The 19,480-nt window shown below is 42.4% G+C and overlaps 1 protein-coding gene across 1 annotated transcript in view; it reads left to right on the top strand.

Annotated features, from left to right (window-relative positions):
* The window catches only part of MAML3 (mastermind like transcriptional coactivator 3), a 414,210-nt gene that overhangs the window by 234,873 nt on the left and 159,857 nt on the right, over positions 1–19,480 (top strand). Inside the window, exon 2 of the mRNA XM_057727926.1 lies at positions 6,179–7,723. Coding sequence (XP_057583909.1) covers positions 6,179–7,723 — 1,545 coding nt within the window. The remainder of the gene's footprint in view (positions 1–6,178; positions 7,724–19,480) is intronic.

Below are 19,480 nucleotides of genomic sequence, written 5' to 3'. Positions count from 1 at the left end.
GAATGAGCCCACCCCTTTTCACCCAGCACACAGGCATACAGCATGCCCTCAGTTCATGCGGAATGAAAACGAACGTATGTATATAATGTGGAGAGATAAAAATGGTCTAGGACATTACCCTACTCAGAGAAACCTAAAATATAAAAAATAAACATTTTCGTGTAAAGTCTTGTAGAAATGCGGCAAGCGCCTGCGGACTTCAAGATCCTCTATGCTTTGAAATGTCCCCATCTAGAGCTTTGTTTCTTAGTCCTGTTTATGAGCTGTCCCAGAGTATCACTGGTCAACTCAGGAACATTTGATACTGACATTGGGTTTGTGTGCATGTATATTTTTTTAATCAAACCAACAACTTCAGAATTTCAGGATTCCAACAGAATAGTCTAGATCAGAGTTTCTAAAAACTGAGGATGCTCGACCAACTACCTCAGAGAGATCAGAGGTTTTTATTATATTTCTTTAGATACCTGTGCCACCAACCTGGGTCCCACCTTGGTTGACTAAATCAAACTGAGGAAGTGGGACCAAGAAACCTGCATTTTTATCAGCTTCCCGAGTCATTTTAAAGTCAGATAATCACTGGTCTAGAAAACTGAACCTCTAAATAAACCTCAAAAGATCCTTTCTAAGGATGCTTAAATCTAGAAGACAGTTCTGGAAATGTTTTGCACACTATTCATATTCTACTAATTAAAATATCTAGCGTGAATAATCTGGGTCACTCATTGAATACATTAAATAAGCAAGTCAAATTTATCCATGTGTTCATATGCTTCTTATCTGCTGGTAGAATGAGAAGAAAATAACCATGTGAAAATTGATTCTGTGAATCATCTTTTGGTTTGACCAGAGCAGATCAGAATGACCAAAATGTTCTCTTGGACCCTCTTAAATTAGTTACAGCATCTGCAGGCTGAGATTCGAATTCATCTTTAATTCTTGGGAAATACTTGTGTCTCTAATATTTGGTGAGATATCACACTTTTGGTTGGAGGGGGCGCTTTGGCTGGTGAAAACCACTTGAAATTTAAAATTCAACTATGAAAATATCCAGAATTCTGAGTTCACATCCATGTCAAAACACTTGACCTTGGTAATGTTATATAAAGTCTCTGGGTTTCAGGTTCACTGTTCCTTTTCATGATGCTCTTCATATGCTCTTGAGATGTTTTCGACGTAGGTTTCCTGGACCCTTAGAGTCCTCAAAAAATCTTAAGGAAGGGACCGTCTCTGAGCCATTTCCAGCATTTTAAAATAACCAAATAAATTTTACATTTACTTAACTTCATTAAAACACCATACAGGCCAACATTTTCAAGTGCCTGCTTTAGGGATCTGTTACACAAACTGAGTGTGGTTGTTCAAGAAATCTTTTTAGTTTTCATTCATTCATGCAATCTTGGTGTTGCTTGGTGTTGGAGGGCCACTGGAGGGGAAGACGTTTCCAGGTGATAGCTGCTTACCTGGAGAGGTAAGCAGGGGTGAGGCTCAAGTTGTGGAGACCCCATGTGTGGGACTCAAGGGATGCTGCTGACAGTGGACAGCCCCAGGGGAGCTGCAGGTGAGGCATGGGTCCACATTTTGTAAAGAAAATCACAGCCGCAACACAGAGAATGTGTTGGAGAAGAGGCAAGACTGGAGCAGGGAGGCTGATCGGGAGCTGCTGCAGGAATCATGAGAGCAGTATTGATGATCTGAAGCAAGGTAGCGGCATTGAGGGTGAGAATGAAAATCGTTAAGGCTAAAAACAAATAGTCCTCGAGGTGTAATTGGGTATGGGTGGTGGGGAGAGGGTGGAATCAAGGATGAGTCCTGAAAACATCTGAAAGAACTTTATCACGATTAGCGTTGGAGCCCAGGGCCATTGATGAAGGCGTGACTGTGTTTCTCCGCCTGCCTGAGGGGAAATGTCTATGCAGTCACACCTGAGTCCGAATTTGAATCTGGGTTGAGCGTCCCGCCTTCCCCCCACCCCGCAACCCTGTAATCTGGGACACAGTGCTTAATCTTACTGTGCCTGAAGTTCCTCCTCTGTACGTGGTTCTAATAAATCCTCACCCACCTTTTAGAATCATTAGGAGGAAGACAGGACTCCGATGGGTACCCCAATATCTTCCATCCTAAAATCTTCGTTATTGTTATAGTAGGATCATTGTCTTTATTCCCAAGCTCCCTGATCCTGCCCAATTTCGTGTAAAGTCCGGGATAAGGCAGTAAGAGGGTTTCTTGCTGTTGTTTAACTTCCTCGCACCGCTGAAAGTCTAAAGGAAGAAAGAACATCTCCATCATGGACATGCTGGCCCAGGGGACCCCTTAGAATCTGCTGGGAATGGGGCCCCTCTATGTCAGCAGAGGCCTAGTCATCTTAGCCATATTTCTCCTTGTTCTGGGTGTCATTCACCCCTCCTCATTCCACCTCTTCCAAAACGCTGCCCTTTTCTCTATAGAACCATCTGACCGGCACATGATCTGCCCCCGAGGTTTGCTGTGAGGATAAAATATGATCCTGTGTAAAAGCGCGTTATAACCCCAAAGGCACAGCTGTTCTTATTACTACTGGTCTGGGTGTCATATCACGCCTCCCATATTATTCTGCCTCTCCCTGCCTCGAAGTTTCTCTTTGTCTCTGTCTCTGTCTCTCTGTCTCTCTCTGTGTCTCTCTCTCTCTGTCACTCACACACACACACACACACACACACACACATACACACACTCTCTCACAGAAACACAAGCCATCAAGCCACACTGTAGGCGAGAGACCCGTGTTGGAGTCACTGTGGAGGAGGAGTTGTGTCCTTCAGAGTAACTGACACGTGAGAGCAGCCCCCATTGTCATAGGCAGTGGGTGAACAGCAGACTTCAGCTCCTGGCACCACACGGTCCCGTAATGGAAGAAAACATGTATATGTGACAAGAGTGATACCGGAACAAGGAAGCTGAAGCTTGGTCAAGAGTTCCTGTGATTCTTCCACGAGGGCACAAATCATACTAAGGAGGCTTCCAGCTTTGGGAGGCAGAAGGGCCAGGAACTTCCTGAGATAAGGTTATTAGGAATGAGACCCTGACCTGAGTCCTTGCGGGGATGGGGAGTCCCCAGGACATTTCCCCACGTAGGCCGCTGTTCCCATGCTCACTGAGCGGAGTGCTTGCGAGTTCCTCAGCCTGCAGGTCCTGTCTCCTCCTGCCCACTCTCCTGCCATCTCCCAAGAGGGACGTAAGGAGAGAGTTAGACTCTCAGACCACCTTGCCATCTAGCGAAGGATGATGAGACACAGGAAGATGCTAAGATGGCGCTGCTATTTTTGACACAACTGAAAACTACAACATGGTTTCAGTATGGCTTCCGTGATGTCTTTCTTATATTCCCAGTGCTGGTACAGGAAATATATGTCAAGATTTGGGTTAAAGGGGCCAGCGGTGGAGAACTCTAGGCACTCAAGGAAAAGGAAATGCTCAATAGCTCCGTTCAGGTCGCATCCTGGACATGTATTTGCTTTGAGTCCCAACCATCCAGTGCTGTTCTACCATCTAGGACACGAATGCGTTAGCACTTGGACTCAGGCTTGAACTGCAGATTTGATTTTTTGTTGTTCATATCTAAAAAGCTACGTAAGATGCTTGGAAAACATTAGGCTTTTGTAGGATAGGAAACGGAAATATTATCATTTTACCTTTTTGTATTTAGAGAGCCACCAGGGGCCCGGTAGTGGAGAAAAGCAGAAAAATCCCTACCTTCATGTAACTCACTTCCTAATGGAGGGTATCATAGCTAACATTTATTAAGTACCAGACAATATTTATATGTATTAACTCTTAGGTGGGGGTTCTTGGGTAGTCTAACTCCAGGGCCAGAAGGGCTGTCTCTGTATTACTGCCCTATTCTGCCTCACCCACCTAGACCTGCTTTGCTGATAAGAGGTGAGACTTGCGGTCCTCAGCCAGACCTGTCTGCCTCCTTGGTTTCGGTCACCACTATTTTCCAGAGGAACAAATAGAGCATTTGTCTTTATTTCTCCATCCTGCCCCATCCATTTCATAGCCCAGAACAGAATCGTGGACCTGTACTTTTTAAAATAAAATCAGGTTCATTTTTAAGACAGGTGCTTATTTTTTCAAGGTTAACATCCCTTCAAGAGGTGCTGAGCGCCCCAAGCTTTCCTTCCTTTAGACTCTGAAGCTGTCATATCTGGACTTGCCGCTCCGTGTTGGAGCTACATTCAAGTAGCTGCCGTACCTGCAATCAGAACCACGGTGTCCTGGTTTGCTCAATAAATAACGTAATTTTCTAGCAGTTTCTACCTAATATGACGGATTGAGCCAGTATCTTCTTTGAAGTCAAATTCAAGTGCGTCCCACTTAGGGCCTTGTTTTCAGCAATTCAGGAATATCTACCAAGCGACTGCAGATGTCGTGATTAAAGCGACTACAGATGTTGTGATTAAAAATAGAAAGTTTAGGAGCAAGGGTTAGACTGGAGTTTTACTTAAGCACCTCTTTTGTTTACTTTTAAAATGGAATTCTCTGCTTAGAGAATAGCAATAAAGTAGCACTTCTTAGAATCCCCCACATCATCTCTGAAGTGGTTTCATTATACCTGGGGCTCCTCTGGAGCCTTTGCAGTTCCATGTGTGAGTGTGGGGTCAGAGGGAAGCCTGCTCCTCTCTTCCCCTTCTCCTGTGATAGGCAGCCCCTCTGCCAAGAATAGGAGAGTGCCCAAGTCAGGGGGCTGGTATTCCTTCACCCTCCTTCCCCAGGTCACTCTGCCTTGTGCCTTCAACTCTGTAAAGTGACTGAAACCTCCTTCTAACCCAGCTTAATCTTTCTTTTGTCATTCATCCACCAAGCGTTTCCCCAGGACTTTTCAAATGAGTCCAGTTAAATAGACACAACACTCTCCAGGGTCAGAGATCCCTTTACCCAGGAATGTAGGAGCTCAAAGTTAAGCATTCCTTAATGTCAATGGCGTTACCTCCTGCTTTGATTTTGATCCAAACTCACTCCTTCGGCCCCTGTGACTTAGATAATAGAATCATTCATTTTTTGCCGTTGTCTATCAACCACTGCTATGAACCTGAACTGAACACTACCTGCAGCCCCACAGATACACAGTAGGCAAGTCAGCCGTGGCCCCTACCTTCTTGGAGCTTGCTAAACAGACACTTAAGCAATTGCCCCAAAGTATGGCAGAAGCTATGATGGGGAGTTAGAGGTTGCTTGGAAAAACTTATTCCAGGATTTCCAACCCAGTGCAGGTGGCTCAAAGGAGCTACTTTTGTAGTTGGGGTGGGGAAGGGATGTGAGAGAAGATTTCCTAGCGGAAGTGAAATCTGAGCTACAACCTGGAAGATGAGTAGCTATTACCAGGAGATGGGGAGGGGGAGGGGGAGGAGTATGTTCCAAGAAAAGAAAACAACATGTACTGTGCCCTGGAGGCAGAAGGAAGCTTAAGACCAAACAATGAAGAATCCCATCATTTAGGAGAAAGAAAGAAGAATACATAAGAGACTGAGAAAGAGCAGATGGAAAGAAAGAAGGAAATCTAGGAAAGTGTGGTACCATGGAAACCCATGAAAGCGTCGTGCTTTTAGAACAGAGCAGGCTACTATGTCACAAGGTGCTGGGAGGTCAAGTAAAATAAGAACCAAAAAGAAGTTTCTGTTTATGTTAACTGTTAATCTTCATTTCTGTGCTATTCAGTAAATGTGTTAAATTCCATATTCTTAGAGGATTTTCAGTGTTCTTTAAAGTATTGTTGATTTAATTCCTTGCTCTCAATTAAGATGTGACAAGAATTTAAGATAGGTATTAACACCTTTCTCAAGTATGACACGTTTTGGTCCAAGTCTCACATGTAGCATTCATTTGAAAAATAATCATAGATGATTCTTCCCGATAAGACAAGTGTTGCTTTAACTATTTCTTTTCTTTTGTTCCACTCTCCAGTCTTTAGTTTGCTCTCTATCTCTTAGCTGCTTGAGCTCTGCTTTTGGGTAAAACCTTTTCCCATAAAATTTGAATGGAAGCCTGGCCAATTTTGACATTATCAATAGAAGTATAACATCTTTCTGATGTGCTCTAAAGCATTTAAAAATTTGTTCATAGCAATGCATACCCTCATGCTTAAAGAGTAAACTATGACTTGGAGATTTAGTAATCCTCTTTACTGTTTCTTTCCCAGCTCCAAGAGACTGTGAAAAGGAAGTTGGAGGGAGCCCGATCACCACTTAATGGAGACCAGCAGAATGGTGCTTGCGATGGGAGTTTTTCTCCAACTAGCAAGCGAATACGAAAGGACATTCCCACAGGGATGGAAGCCATCAACAGTTTACCCAACAATATGCCGCTGCCTTCAGCTTCTCCTCTTCACCAACTTGACCTGAAGCCTTCTTTGCCCTTGCAGAATAGTGGCACTCATGCTCCCGGGCTTCTGGAAGATCTGAGTAAGAATGGGAGACTCCCAGAGCTTAAACTTCCCGTGAATGGTTGCAGTGACCTGGAGGAGAGCTTTACCATCTTGCAGAGCAAGGACCTCAAACAAGAACCACTAGATGACCCTACTTGCATAGACACATCAGAAACATCTCTTTCGAATCAGAACAAGCTGTTCTCAGACATTAACCTGAATGATCAGGAGTGGCAAGAATTAATAGATGAACTGGCCAACACGGTTCCTGAAGATGACATACAGGACCTGTTCAACGAAGACTTTGAAGAGAAGAAGGAGCCAGAATTCTCGCAGCCGGCCACGGAGACCCCCCTCTCCCAGGAGAGCGCCAGCGTGAAGAGCGATCCGTCTCACTCTCCTTTTGCACACGTCTCCATGGGCTCTCCCCAGGCCAGGCCTTCTTCTTCTGGCCCTCCCTTTTCTACTGTCTCCACGGCCACCAGCTTACCATCTGTGGCCAGCACTCCCGCGGCCCCCAACCCCGCCAGCTCCCCAGCGAACTGTGCCGTCCAGTCCCCTCAAACCCCAAACCAAGCCCACACTCCAGGCCAGGCTCCACCTCGACCTGGAAACGGTTATCTTCTTAATCCGGCAGCGGCCGCCGCGGTGGCCGGTTCAGGGTCGGGCCCCGGGGCCGTGCCCAGCACCGACCTGTCGCCGGCGGAGCAGCTCAAGCAGATGGCGGCACAGCAACAGCAAAGGGCCAAACTCATGCAGCAGAAGCAGCAGCAACAGCAGCAGCAGCAGCAACACTCAAATCAGACTTCAAGTTGGTCCCCTTTAGGGCCTCCCTCCAGTCCCTACGGAGCAGCTTTCACCGCGGAAAAACCAAATAGCCCAATGATGTACCCCCAAGCCTTTAACAACCAAAATCCTGTGGTGCCTCCAATGGCCAACAACCTGCAGAAGACGACCCTGAATAACTACCTCCCTCAGAATCACATGAATATGATCAATCAGCAGCCAAATAACTTGGGTACAAACTCCTTAAACAAACAGCACAGTATTCTTACTTATGGCAACACGAAGCCTCTGACCCATTTTAATGCAGACTTGAGTCAGAGGATGACGCCCCCGATGGCCAATCCCAGCAAAAACCCCCTGATGCCCTACATCCAGCAGCAGCCACCGCAGCCCCAGCCCCAGCAGCAGCCCCCACCGCAGCTCCAGGCTCCCAGGGCACACCTGAGTGAGGACCAGAAACGCATGCTTCTCATCAAGCAGAAGGGAGTGATGAATCAGCCCATGGCTTACCCGGCACTTCCATCCCACGGTCAGGTAAGTGTGAAAGTGGGACGCACTTGGAGGTGCTCTCGTGGTGCATTTCAGACCGTCGGCGTGCGATGCTTTCCATGCTTGAGTGGTAGGGGGTTAATTACCTGTAGAACTCCTTCCTGTACATCCTCTTGTACTTACCAGGTTTGTTTGAGATTTTTTTTCCCCTTTTTTCTAAGAAGTGGGCAAAGGTGGCACAGTATCCTTTCCTGTACTTGAATGCCTGGGAATCAAACTTCTTTTATTTTGGACAGCAGATAAGAAACCAAAAATGACATAAAATGCTCACTAGGAAGGAAGCAGGCTGTCACGGTCACAGGACAGAATGTGATTCTCTGCCTGTAGCTTCTCTCCTGGGTCACACGGTGCAGAAGTGGGGGTGGCAGGAAGGCCAGAGCATTTAGGGACCTCTAAAACCATCTTATAAGGTCCTGAACAACCTTGGCCTGCCTCACTGAATTATGAATCGTGGAAATTTGGATTCTTGATGTTCAAAGGTGGGAGAGTTTTCTTTGTTTTCAAAGTGAAGTGGAGGATAGAGTTTTGTAGGACCGTGTAACATGTTAACATTTGTTGATGTACTAGCGCCCTTAGAAGCTGTTTCAACCTCGTGACTTGGGAGTGTGGTAAAACCTCTCCATTTCGTTCAGCTGTGATTCAGGAGAATTTGGTGATGACTATCTCTTAGTGCTGTATCAAAGTCTCCTCTTTCCCACTGTCCTTCTTCATGACATTCTATGGTATCGGGGCGTAGGGCCCTCAGGGGTCCATGGTAAAAATGAGTGGCAGCCACTGGGGAGTGAAGACTCATTACAAGCGTCTGCTTTCCTCACCCTGACCAATATGGCAAGCAGTTAACTCTCCTTTAATTTAACACTCCATCTGCCTGGAAGGAGGGTGGGTGGGAAAATGCACCGTTCTACTGACCTTACCCCCGATGTGGGTGAATTCATGAGCCATCACTTTGTGGCCAATTGCTGTCAATTGTGTAGGCACAGTTCTGCACCTCAGTCCTCTCTGGATGCCCACATTTGCATTGCAGTTGGAGATTTTGCAGAAAAGTCTTTGCTTTAGGGGCCCCCATGTGCAAACAGGTCCCAACTAGCGCTTGGCTACGCATCCACAGTGGATGCACTGGGAGCTCTGGGAAGAAAAGCAGGCAGATCTTGCATCACCAGGGGCAGTTTGCATCTGTATCTCCTGGTGTGTCCCGCCCCTCCCCCGCCGCCCCTCCCCAAGCCTGGTGGAGGCTGCAGGGCTGGAGGTGGTGCTGGCCTGCAGAGACAGGCCTGAGCTCTGTGGCTTGATGCTTGTCCTTCACAGCACTTCCAACCCCAAAACCTCAGTGGTTTCTTGTCTGCACATGCCGACCGGCTCTAAAGAAATTCTGTCTGGAGAAATAAAAATATAGCTTGGTTGACATCAACTGCAATCAGTAACTGGTAGAAAAACATCAGCGAAATGGGAACTTTTATGTTTTATCTTGGTTTCATTAAAAACTGTATATACTGTTGGAAAATGCAGCATTTTATACATTTCAGTATGAAGTTCTGAAGCAGGCAAAAATATAGGCAATACACAGGGATGTTTGCTGTAGCTCAGAGGTTTATGAGATGGCAGGCGGTCAGAATGGTCTGCTGTTAATCTTAATACAAATTGTACTTCTCCATCTACTGTTTTTCACACCACCTACGGTAAAGTCCTTCCTCCAAGCCAGACCAGTGGTGATTAATTCCAACTCTGTAGACGTGTGGGTGCAATGTGAACCATCCTCACTCCCCACCCTCACTTAAATGTCTTTTGAAATTTGCTAACTTGGGATGAAACTCCTGTCTTTGCTGGAACATGAATTTTAAAGGTGCTTATTTCAGGTCCTCATGCTTGCCTGGCTACGAGTAACCAAAGCCTTGAGCTGCAGAGGTCATGTTGAGAAAGGGCTTAGTCGAGTGATGAAGAAACAAAAGTGATAGTTTTCTGGATTAAATCTGTGGGCTCCTCCTCTCCTCCATCCATCTCACAAGGTGCTTTCAGGATGGACAGAATTTTTCTCATTAGAATAATCATTTCTTAACCACATAAAGAAGCATCAAGCAAAAACATGCTTTTTAATGAAATATTAAATCACCACTGTTTGAAACAAGCTTCAACATACATATATAAACATGTGAATATCTTTCTGCAAACATACCATTTATTTCATGCTTTTATCTGATTGTAGAGAAGTATTGACACAGCTCGCAGAATAGTTAATTACACTCTATGGGAGTACCTTGCACAAATACAAGCATGAATTACAGGCGAAATATGAAGTATAATTATACATAGGTGTAGTTCAAATTTGTTTTCTGCTGTTGCTAGTGAAAATTCACTTTATTTTTTGTTGGCCACAAAGACCATTATGAAATTAGTTTTAATGAATAACTTGAGCACTGAAGCCAGTAACACTAAAACATTTATTTCAAGATAATTTTCTTACACAGATGTTTACTTATTTGGGACATTTGCAACAAATGTCATTTCTCTCAGGAACAAATAGAAATTCACTTTGTTCCTGGAGGTTTTGAGAAAGAGGGAACCAAAAATAGAGAAAAACAAAAAAAATTATTGCAAACATATTCAAATTTGGAATATGTTTTATCTAGTAGTTCCACTTCCCAGAATTTACGTGTTACTCCTTGTAATTAGAGAATTGAACAACAATTTATGTACAAAGGTTATGCTCTTGGTGTTACTTATGACTGAAAATTAAGACCAAAATAAGCAATTTGGAAAAATAAGTAAGCTACCTGAAAATCATGCTATTAATGAATGATTAGTCACATGGGAATGCTTATCGTATGAGTGAAATAAGCAGATCAGACGACAGCTTGTGTGTCACAATCCAAATTGTATTTTTTAATAGGTATAGAAAAATATGGAATAACTAAAATATTAAGAATGGTATTTCTGGTTGGTAAAATTATGACCAATTATTGTTTTCTTCTTTATTCATTACTCAATTTTTTAAATGTCCCATCATACATGTATGTTTAATTCTACCATTAGGAAAAAAGCTTTTTTAAGAAAGGAAAATCCTCTTTTTTTAAAAGTTTACATTTTACTAATTCTTTTTTTAAAAAAATCCTTTATTGTCCAATTTGCCAGTAGGGTTGAGGTGATACCATTAGTTTGTATTCATTTATGTATATGAGTTGTGAGTCTCTGCTTTAGGAAGTAGTTCAAAACCCTGCTCCCCACACTTCACCTTCTTTTCCTTTCTTTCTCCACATCTCCTTTTGCTCCTTACAATCTTCTCTAAATTCCTATGAAAATCAGCTAAAATAGTGACAATGAAAGTATTAATAAAATTTCCACCAGTATAAGCTTTCAACTCTTCTCTGAGTTACGCTTTTGTATTATTTCTTTGATCATTTCTCCCTTCCGTTTTCACCTTTTCTACTTTCTGGAACTTCTCGTCATCATGTGTTGGACCTTCTGGATTGCTCTCTAATTTTTAAAATATGTGTTTCTGTGATGAAATAACCAGAACTTACTTTGGTCATGTCTATCTATTGTCTTTTCCTAATCTTGTTTCTCAAGGACAGAATCTCTCTTTCTCTCTGTTTCTGCTACTTTTTGCGTAGTACCTAATGCTGTGTCTTTATTGTAAGCATGTTTCATAAGTCATTTGATGGCAATGATCAAAGTTTGAGCCAAAAATATGTTTACAGTTGATTATCAGCTCCAACAGGGAGAGTATTAGCACAAATAACACAGAGCTGCTATTGAGATCAAATAGAACTGGAAAGACAAGTCTAAAAAGAATCCTTTGATAGGAGGTGGTTATCTTGAATCAGTGGAACAACAGTAAGATTACTGGGATGGCAAACTTTTTTTTTGTCTGGCAAGCAAAAAACCAATGGCGCGGGGGGCTTCCTAGGTGGTGCAGTGGTTAAGAATCCTCCTGCCAATGCAGGGGACACAGGTTCGATCCCTGCTCCAGGAAGATCCCACATGCCGTGGAGCAACTAAGCCCGTGCGCCACAACTATTGAGCCTGTGCTTTAGAGCCCGTGAGCCACAGCTATTGCCCATGTGCTGCAACTACGGAAGGCCGCACACCTAGAGCGCATGCTCCGCAACAAGAGAAGCCATGGCAATGAGGAGCCTGTGCACCACAACGAAGACTAGCCCCCCACTCACCGCAACTAAAGAAAGCCTGTGCACAGCAAAAGAGACCCAACACAGCCAATAAATAAATAAATAAATTTATTAAAAAAAAAAAAAAACAATGGCGCAACTATGAAAGAGGTAAAGCAAAAGCAAATGACTACTTGCTGGTCAAGGAAGGGTATGGGGATACCCAGAGGCCAAGAATAACTCGTACAGGGAAGAGTGGAAAGTGAATAATTTCCAAAATGGGATGTTAATTTTTACTAGTTGTAATCATAGGACTGGATAAATCATAGGATTCAGATAAATCATAGATACTTTGCTACTTTATTCTTCATATGTGTGTTTTCTGTGTTTATCATAATAAGTCCATATATGCTTATATTTTACAGAATGTTTTCCCCTTTCAGTTTTATTTTACCAAAATCTGTTGGGTCACCTGTAAGGTATATTATTATAAGCTTTGTAACCATAAAATCTCCACAGACGGAACAGACCTCCGGTATTCACAGGCATCATGGAAATCTCTTTGAAGATACATTTTTCTTAACTTTAAAATTTGGAGCCCCTTTGTTTAGTTTCTGAAAAATAAATATTGTTTATTTTATCCAAATAACACATGACCTAGTTCAGAACGTCAAATAGTACTATAAGACATATGAAGAGAAACAGCAGCCCTCTGCTTCATCCCCTCCATTCTAATTTTTGCTTCCCAAAAGCAGTCCCTTCAATTCATGAAGTTGTTTTCTCTTATTTATCTCCATAAACTGCTGTTCCTCAGTATTTCAATTATTTGATTCTATAGAAGACGAGGATTTAACTCATAGTACCTCCTCACAAACAACCAACCCCCCTCTGCACACTATCTCCCTTTTTCTCTTCCCATACGCTCAGTAGAACTAGATATATCACAAATTATGATTTTGGTTGCATATTTACATGGCTGACTTTTGCATAGGGCCTTACACTTTAGCTATGTAGTATACTATGATTATATTTCCTTTCTTATATAACTTTTTGTTTTCCCTGGAATTTATAACTGCCTCTTTTTTTTTTTTTTTAAATTAGTGTTATCTCTGCACCTGCTTTCAATCCATCTTAAACCTTTCTGACCCTGTAACACTTTCAATATGATCAAGCACATCAAATAATCTAATTTTTCTTATTATTTTCTTTCCTTTTCTCTCTCTCTCTCCCTCTTTCTCTCCTTCCCTCCCTCCTCTCCCACCTCCTACCTCCCTCTCTTTCTCAGTTTCTTTCTCAGTCTCTTTCTCCTTCTCTTTCTCCTGACTCTCTTTCTTTCCTTTGGTGTCTCTCCTGAAGTCTTACATGCTCTTGTTCCAATCTTCTTCTGTCCTACACTTTTCCTGGTCTGCTGCTTAACGGAAGTCATACAACTGCCCTTCACCATCATTCTTGGAATGTTTCTCAGCCACCCCCTGTGTTGCATTATCCATCTTCTTGATCCCTCCTCCTCTTTCCTGGCATAGTCCCTCAAATTGGTGGAGCACATCTTCAGAGCTTCTTAAGAAAAGGTGCATGGAAGATTGTTTACATGAAGATGATTTTTGAGAATGTCTTTATCCTCACATTTGATTGATAGTTTGCCAGATGTAGAATTATAGTCAAGAAAACACATTCCATCAGAATTGTAAAGGCATTTCTTCACCATCCTCTGGTTTTCATACTGTTGAGAAGTCCAGCGACATTTGGATCCCCCACTCTACGTATGTAACCTGTTTTTTCACTCTGAGAGCCTTTCAAATCTCCTTTTATCCCTGAAATTTCTCAGTGATATGCCTTATTGTAACCCTTTTTCATTCACTATGTCTGGTACTGTGACCCTTTTTTTTTTCTTTTATTAAATTTGGAACTGTGTCTTTAAGATACATTCTTGTATTATTTCTTCAATAGTTTCTTTTCTTTTTCTTTTCTTTTCTTTTTCTTTCTTTTTTTTGATTTCCTAGAACTTTTATTCATCATGTATCAGACCTCCTGATTGTTCTCTAATTTTCATATCTTTTCAGTTTTCCATGTCTTTGTCCTTTTGTTCTGGGTTCTATGAGATTTTCACTTTATGTTCCAACTCTAAAATTAAATGTTTCTTTTTATTTATCACATTTTTAATTTTCATTAGCTCTTCCTTGTCTCTGATTTACCCCTTTTGACCTGAGGATATTAATTTTCATTTTAAAGTTAATTTTTCTTTTACTCCCTGCTTTGTCTCTGTTTCTCCTAAGCACCCTTCTTCCGTATGCTCGTTTTATTTTTCTTTCTTTCAGATTGGAAGCTTTTCTCACATGTTTGTTTATTTAAAGAGTGAGGCACCATAAAGCTAATTAGTTGCTCTGTGCACTTAGACAGGGCTTGTCAAATGTGGAGCTTCACTGTAGGGGGATTGAGCTAGAACCAGCCACTTCACTAGGCCAGTGTCTGCAGATTTTTTCCTGCAGTGCCAGTCAGAAAAGCCTCCCTCAACCTCATTACAGAGAGGTATACATCTAGAGGCTGGCTTTCCAGAGCTGAGCAGAGGAAGGGAACCGGCAGGTGGTGGTGGTGCTGGTGGTGATGGTGATGGTGAGGGGTATCTCACTAAATACTTTGTAGACTTGCACTTAATCTCCCTGTTTTGTATGGCTCCTCAGCCCACCCTCAGCTAGGGCTGGGATGCAGGAGTCCAGAGTCTTGTGGCTTCACCTCTCCAGACTTCTTCTTCCATACTGGTGTTGTATATCTGGTCCACCTCGTCATTAAACGGAACTTTAGCCAATTTTCCTTTTGTGTGCACCCCGCACGTCCCACCCTGGCATTCAAGGGTGCTTCTGACTCCCAAGGCTTTACAGCATCATTTAACTTGACCCATCTTGCTTTATTTTTGGTTTTCCTTATGGCAGGATTAGATTTAGCTTTCTCTAAACAACTCAGTCATTCACCACTCAGCCATCTGATTTTTGTCTTCCAAAGTTTTCTTGACACCCTTGATGGCTGTTTCCATCTCCCGTCGTCTTTGTTCTTGGAGGATGGGATGCTTATAACATTTTTATTCCTTTATTGTCATTGTACAGGGGAGTTGGAAAAATCTAAGATAAATATGGGCGTTCGACATATCAGAGTCTTCCTCGGTGACTTTCAACATCTTTCTATTCGAATACGGAAATAGTCCAATATTGAAATTTATATGTTACGGCATATTTCACATTATTGCTCCTAATATGTTGGGCTGTAATAGAGATGGTTTTGTGAATGCTAAAGTGCTCTCTTAACATAAAATTTACATGTCAAATATGTGTGTTCATAAGGACAGCAGTGTCAACATGAGCATCATGCTCTTTTAGAATAAGATCTGGTGATTATAACCATTGAGTAGTTTTTCTAAATCTTGAAAATGTTGACTTACTTCAAGGACTGCAAAAGCAATCTAAATTCCATGACCCTGACTAAGCCAATAGAATCTGGCAACTCAGATGCAAGGTAAAATATTGACAGAACCCTCATCACTGACTGAATCCAGGGCCTCCCAGCTGAAGGGAAACCCATGGGCAGAAGCACTACCAAATTCCAGATAATAAACGAGATGTTCCAGTTGATGGGTATAATAGGTCATTTCCATCCACGTACTGGCATATTTTGAAAATCCTGATTGATATTCTGTCAGAGTCTTAGAAATATGAGGCTAAGAGTAAACAGCAGAAAAAGAAAAGTTTTAGGAAAGGGAATGCGTTTTATAATAGTATTGTGGAATAAAGAGGTTTTAATTAGCCCCCTAGGAGAATACTCTTTAAAGGTTTTATGGGATGAGAATTTTCTTATTTACTGAGAGAGCTTACAACCCATCAAACAGTGGTTCTGAAACTTTTGTGGGCCTAAGGATGACCTTGGGAAATCGTTCAACCTACAGGGAATCAGATTCCACTGCCAAAGATGCACAATCAGTAGGTCTGGGATGAGACTTGGGAAAGTGCATTTTAATAAGCAGTCCACCCCATTTTCTAATGGAGAAATAGTACGTAAGATAACTCTGGAACTGCAATTAAGGCAACCTATGTTTCTTTCATTGCTCAATATTTGCATATGCTTAAGTAATTGTCTGTGGAACTAAAAATTCTGCAAGGTTTCCGACTTGAATCATTTGAAATAAGAAGGAAAAATTAGGGTACTCTGTGCTTACTGGATTTCTTTTTCTTTTTTAGGATAGAGTGACTTTTTTTTAAAGAGATCAAATCTTATGGATCCTAGCTATGTTTTGTAAATCATGGAATTACTCTTATGGATTCCCTTCATAGGACAAACCAGTTCATCCTCCATGCCCCGCCCCCCACCATGGTGAAGGATGGAATTTCCCTTTGTCTCCCAAAGAGAGGGTTGGTTACTCAGTCCTCTGTTTTAGGACCTACTGAGGGCCTGGCCTTGTGTGTGCCGAGCTGCTTTCTTTGAGATCTGTTGGAAGAGAGACTGCCATGGCATGGAAAGTGCACACAGTAATGGAAGCACAAAGCTTACTTAGGACCTCTTTAGGGACATCCTTCTCAGGGCAAGACTGCTGGCAGGCACGTCAGTAGGACGACAACTTGGGGTTCCATGTTCTGACACTATTACATCAAGAATGGCATCCAGGCACCTTTCCCAGATGTTCCTGGGCTTTGAGGAGGTGTTGCCTCTGCCAGATGCTCAATTTCATTCTGCTTCCTGAGACTTAGATTCCCTTGCAAGGTCATTCACTAAGCTTTGACCCAGGGCTCCCCACTGGATAGCCAGTGCATTCACACGTAAGAGAGTAGATCTGGCTTTATTTTTACCTTGACAGGAGCCTACTAGCCTAAGGGTCTGTCACAAGTATATAAAATTGTGAAACCTGAGCAGGCATACCCTCCCTGAGTGTATTCACTCCTAAAATTCTTAGAATTCTAAGTATAGACTAAGAAGAGATACCAAAATAATATCATCTATAGTGTCTGGCAGTATGCAGTCTAGTTGGGGAGATGCGGAGGCTTATGATATAAGTCAATACAAGGCAACAAGTGGTTAAGTGCCATATTACTAAATCCTATGTTAAGAGGGCTTACGGGCAGAGAGACGGCTCGGGTCAGGACTGGCCGAGTAGAAAGGAGCAGGCTCCAAGAGGGAGATAAGCCTTGAGTAGGAGTCAGATGGGTGGAGGGTGAGTTGGAAAGACATTCTGGTGCAAGCAAGGAATTGTTCCTTAAGAGATGATACAGGAGGGAAGGTTCCTGTTGTAGAATAGTGAGGCGAAATGCATGGAGAACAGCTAGGGGAATTTCTGTTATTTGAAGTACGAGTAAGAATCTCGATCTGATGTGGCATTTACATTTTAAGGAAAAACAGACACAGCAGCATTTAGAGGAAAGGAATAACAGAACTTGGTGATTGAATATGTAATAAGATGAAAGGAAAATTAATCAAATGTTTATGACCATAAGGTGAAATATTAGGGTGGTATAATAGTTTCTGAAAGATGATGGGCATGTGATACATACATCTAAATATCAAAACTTATTTATATTTAAAAGCAACTCAAACAGTTATTATTTATCTTATTCTGCTGATTCGTATTTCTCATTTGCTAACTTACATGTTCTATGGTCGGCAAAAGGTGTGAAGCAAACTTATAGCACTTTTTAAGAAAATTTGTGCTAAATTGAGCCACAAATAGCTTCTCCTGTGTTTTGTGGTTGGGTTTCTTGTTTTTACAAGCGTTTAATTTTCAATAAATTCATATTATTATGAAAATAGTTGTTTTCATTATTTAGAGTAGTAATACACTGTTTCCTTTTGCTTAATATTTCTATCGTAAGGATTTACTTGGTCATATCTTATCTATTACTTGAAGAAAGTACTCTATAAAGATAGTCATTATACAAGAATATGAGAGGAGCAGGGTTCCAAGCTTTCAAACATAGCATGTCATCATTCGTCAACTAGTTATAGCAACTATGAACTTTTCTTTGAAAAAAAATGCTGTTTTCCCATACAAAGATATTCTATCATATCTTGGTTCCTGAGCAAGCTTGTATGGAATTGATCTTTTTTATGACACCAAATGGTTTGCATCTGACTCAGTGCGTAAAGAATCAAAATGCCTTTCGTGAGTTACATTACTAATACATTGTCATGATTAGTTAATACGATTCATGAGATTATGCAGCTTTTATACATTTTTATTTCTTAGACAGTAAATATTGACCCCATGTAGTATCCAAACTAATAACTCTCATTTATTAATATTACGATGTCCTAGAAGAGGTTTTGTCAACATACCTGCATTCACTAATTGCTTTTGCATCCGACACATTTGCAAGTTTATTTGGGCTTCTTTTCTACACTGGCCTCCAGCCAGTTCATACAAAGGACATTAATGGGCCTGCTAGGCCACAAATGCTTGCAGTGCCAAGCTGAAGTCAGGCAGTGGTGCAGGGAGAAAGGTCATCTTTGGGTGGAGAGAGTGGTGCCCCTCCGGCCACTGCTGGTGTTTCTAGCGCCTGGGTGAGAATCAGGAAATAGGCACCCACTCTGAGCAGATGGACTGAAGCTGCAGCCCCACAGGCACCCCAGGGGTGATGGCAGCCCCCCTGCACCCTCCACTGAACACTGTTGTACTCTTCATGAACTGGACGACCACAGGTAGAGGTTCTGGTGCGCCACTCATTCCCGAAAAGCCACTAAGCGCAGAGCAGAGAGTCAGCTTCTCAGGTCAGTGCAGTAAGAATCCAAGTTCTGTGTGCCACGCGGTGTCATGCTGTGCTGTCCTGGTGTGGCCTGGACTGTGAAACCATCAGGCTGAAGGGTGACCGAAGGCCCTGGAACGCAGGGTGGCCCACAGCTGATCACAGAGCGGCCTTCATGGCAGATGGTGCTAGTTTCAGTATCACCTCTTACTAAGATTTTCATTGCTGGGGCAGAAAAGCCCAGAGAAGATCATTTGGCCCCTCAGAGCTGTGACAGGTTTGGATGTACCAAACTCTAGAGCAGCACCGCCAATAGAAATATCATCCAAACCACAAATACAAACCATGAAATTTTAAAATTTCTATTGGCCAAGTTACAAAAGGCGCAAAGAAACAGATAAAATTAATTTATAAGTGTGTACACACATGCACACACACACATACGCATCAAATAAATTGAATATTTAAGCCAGGCTTTTATTTTTATTTTTTGGCTGTGCTGCATAGCATGCGGGAGCTTAGTTCCCCAACCAGGGATCGAACCCATGCCCCCTGGAGTGGAAGTGGGGAGCTCTAACCACTGGACTGCCAGGGAAATCCCTTAATATATTTTTATTTAGCCCAGTATATGAAAATAGGATGTCAACATGTAATCAATATGAAAATTGTTAATGAGATATTTGACATTGTTTTTTTCGTACCAAGTCTTTGAAATTGGGTGTGTCTTTTACACTTACAGCACAACTCAATTTGCACAGGCCCTGTTTCAGGCGTTCAAGAGCCACATGTGGCTCGTGGCCACGGTGTTGGATGAGGCACGTCTAAAGCGACAACAACAGAAATCTGCTCTGTGATCAGAAAGGCAATCAGCAGGACCAGAGGTGAAGCAGCACGAAAGTGTTTGGGCTGTTTCAGAGCCGCTGGCT

This window comes from Hippopotamus amphibius, chromosome 3, assembly GCF_030028045.1.
Source record: "Hippopotamus amphibius kiboko isolate mHipAmp2 chromosome 3, mHipAmp2.hap2, whole genome shotgun sequence".
NCBI lineage: Eukaryota > Metazoa > Chordata > Mammalia > Artiodactyla > Hippopotamidae > Hippopotamus > Hippopotamus amphibius.
Note: the sequence above shows the minus strand (reverse complement) of the source record. Positions and strands in the feature narration are given on the sequence as shown.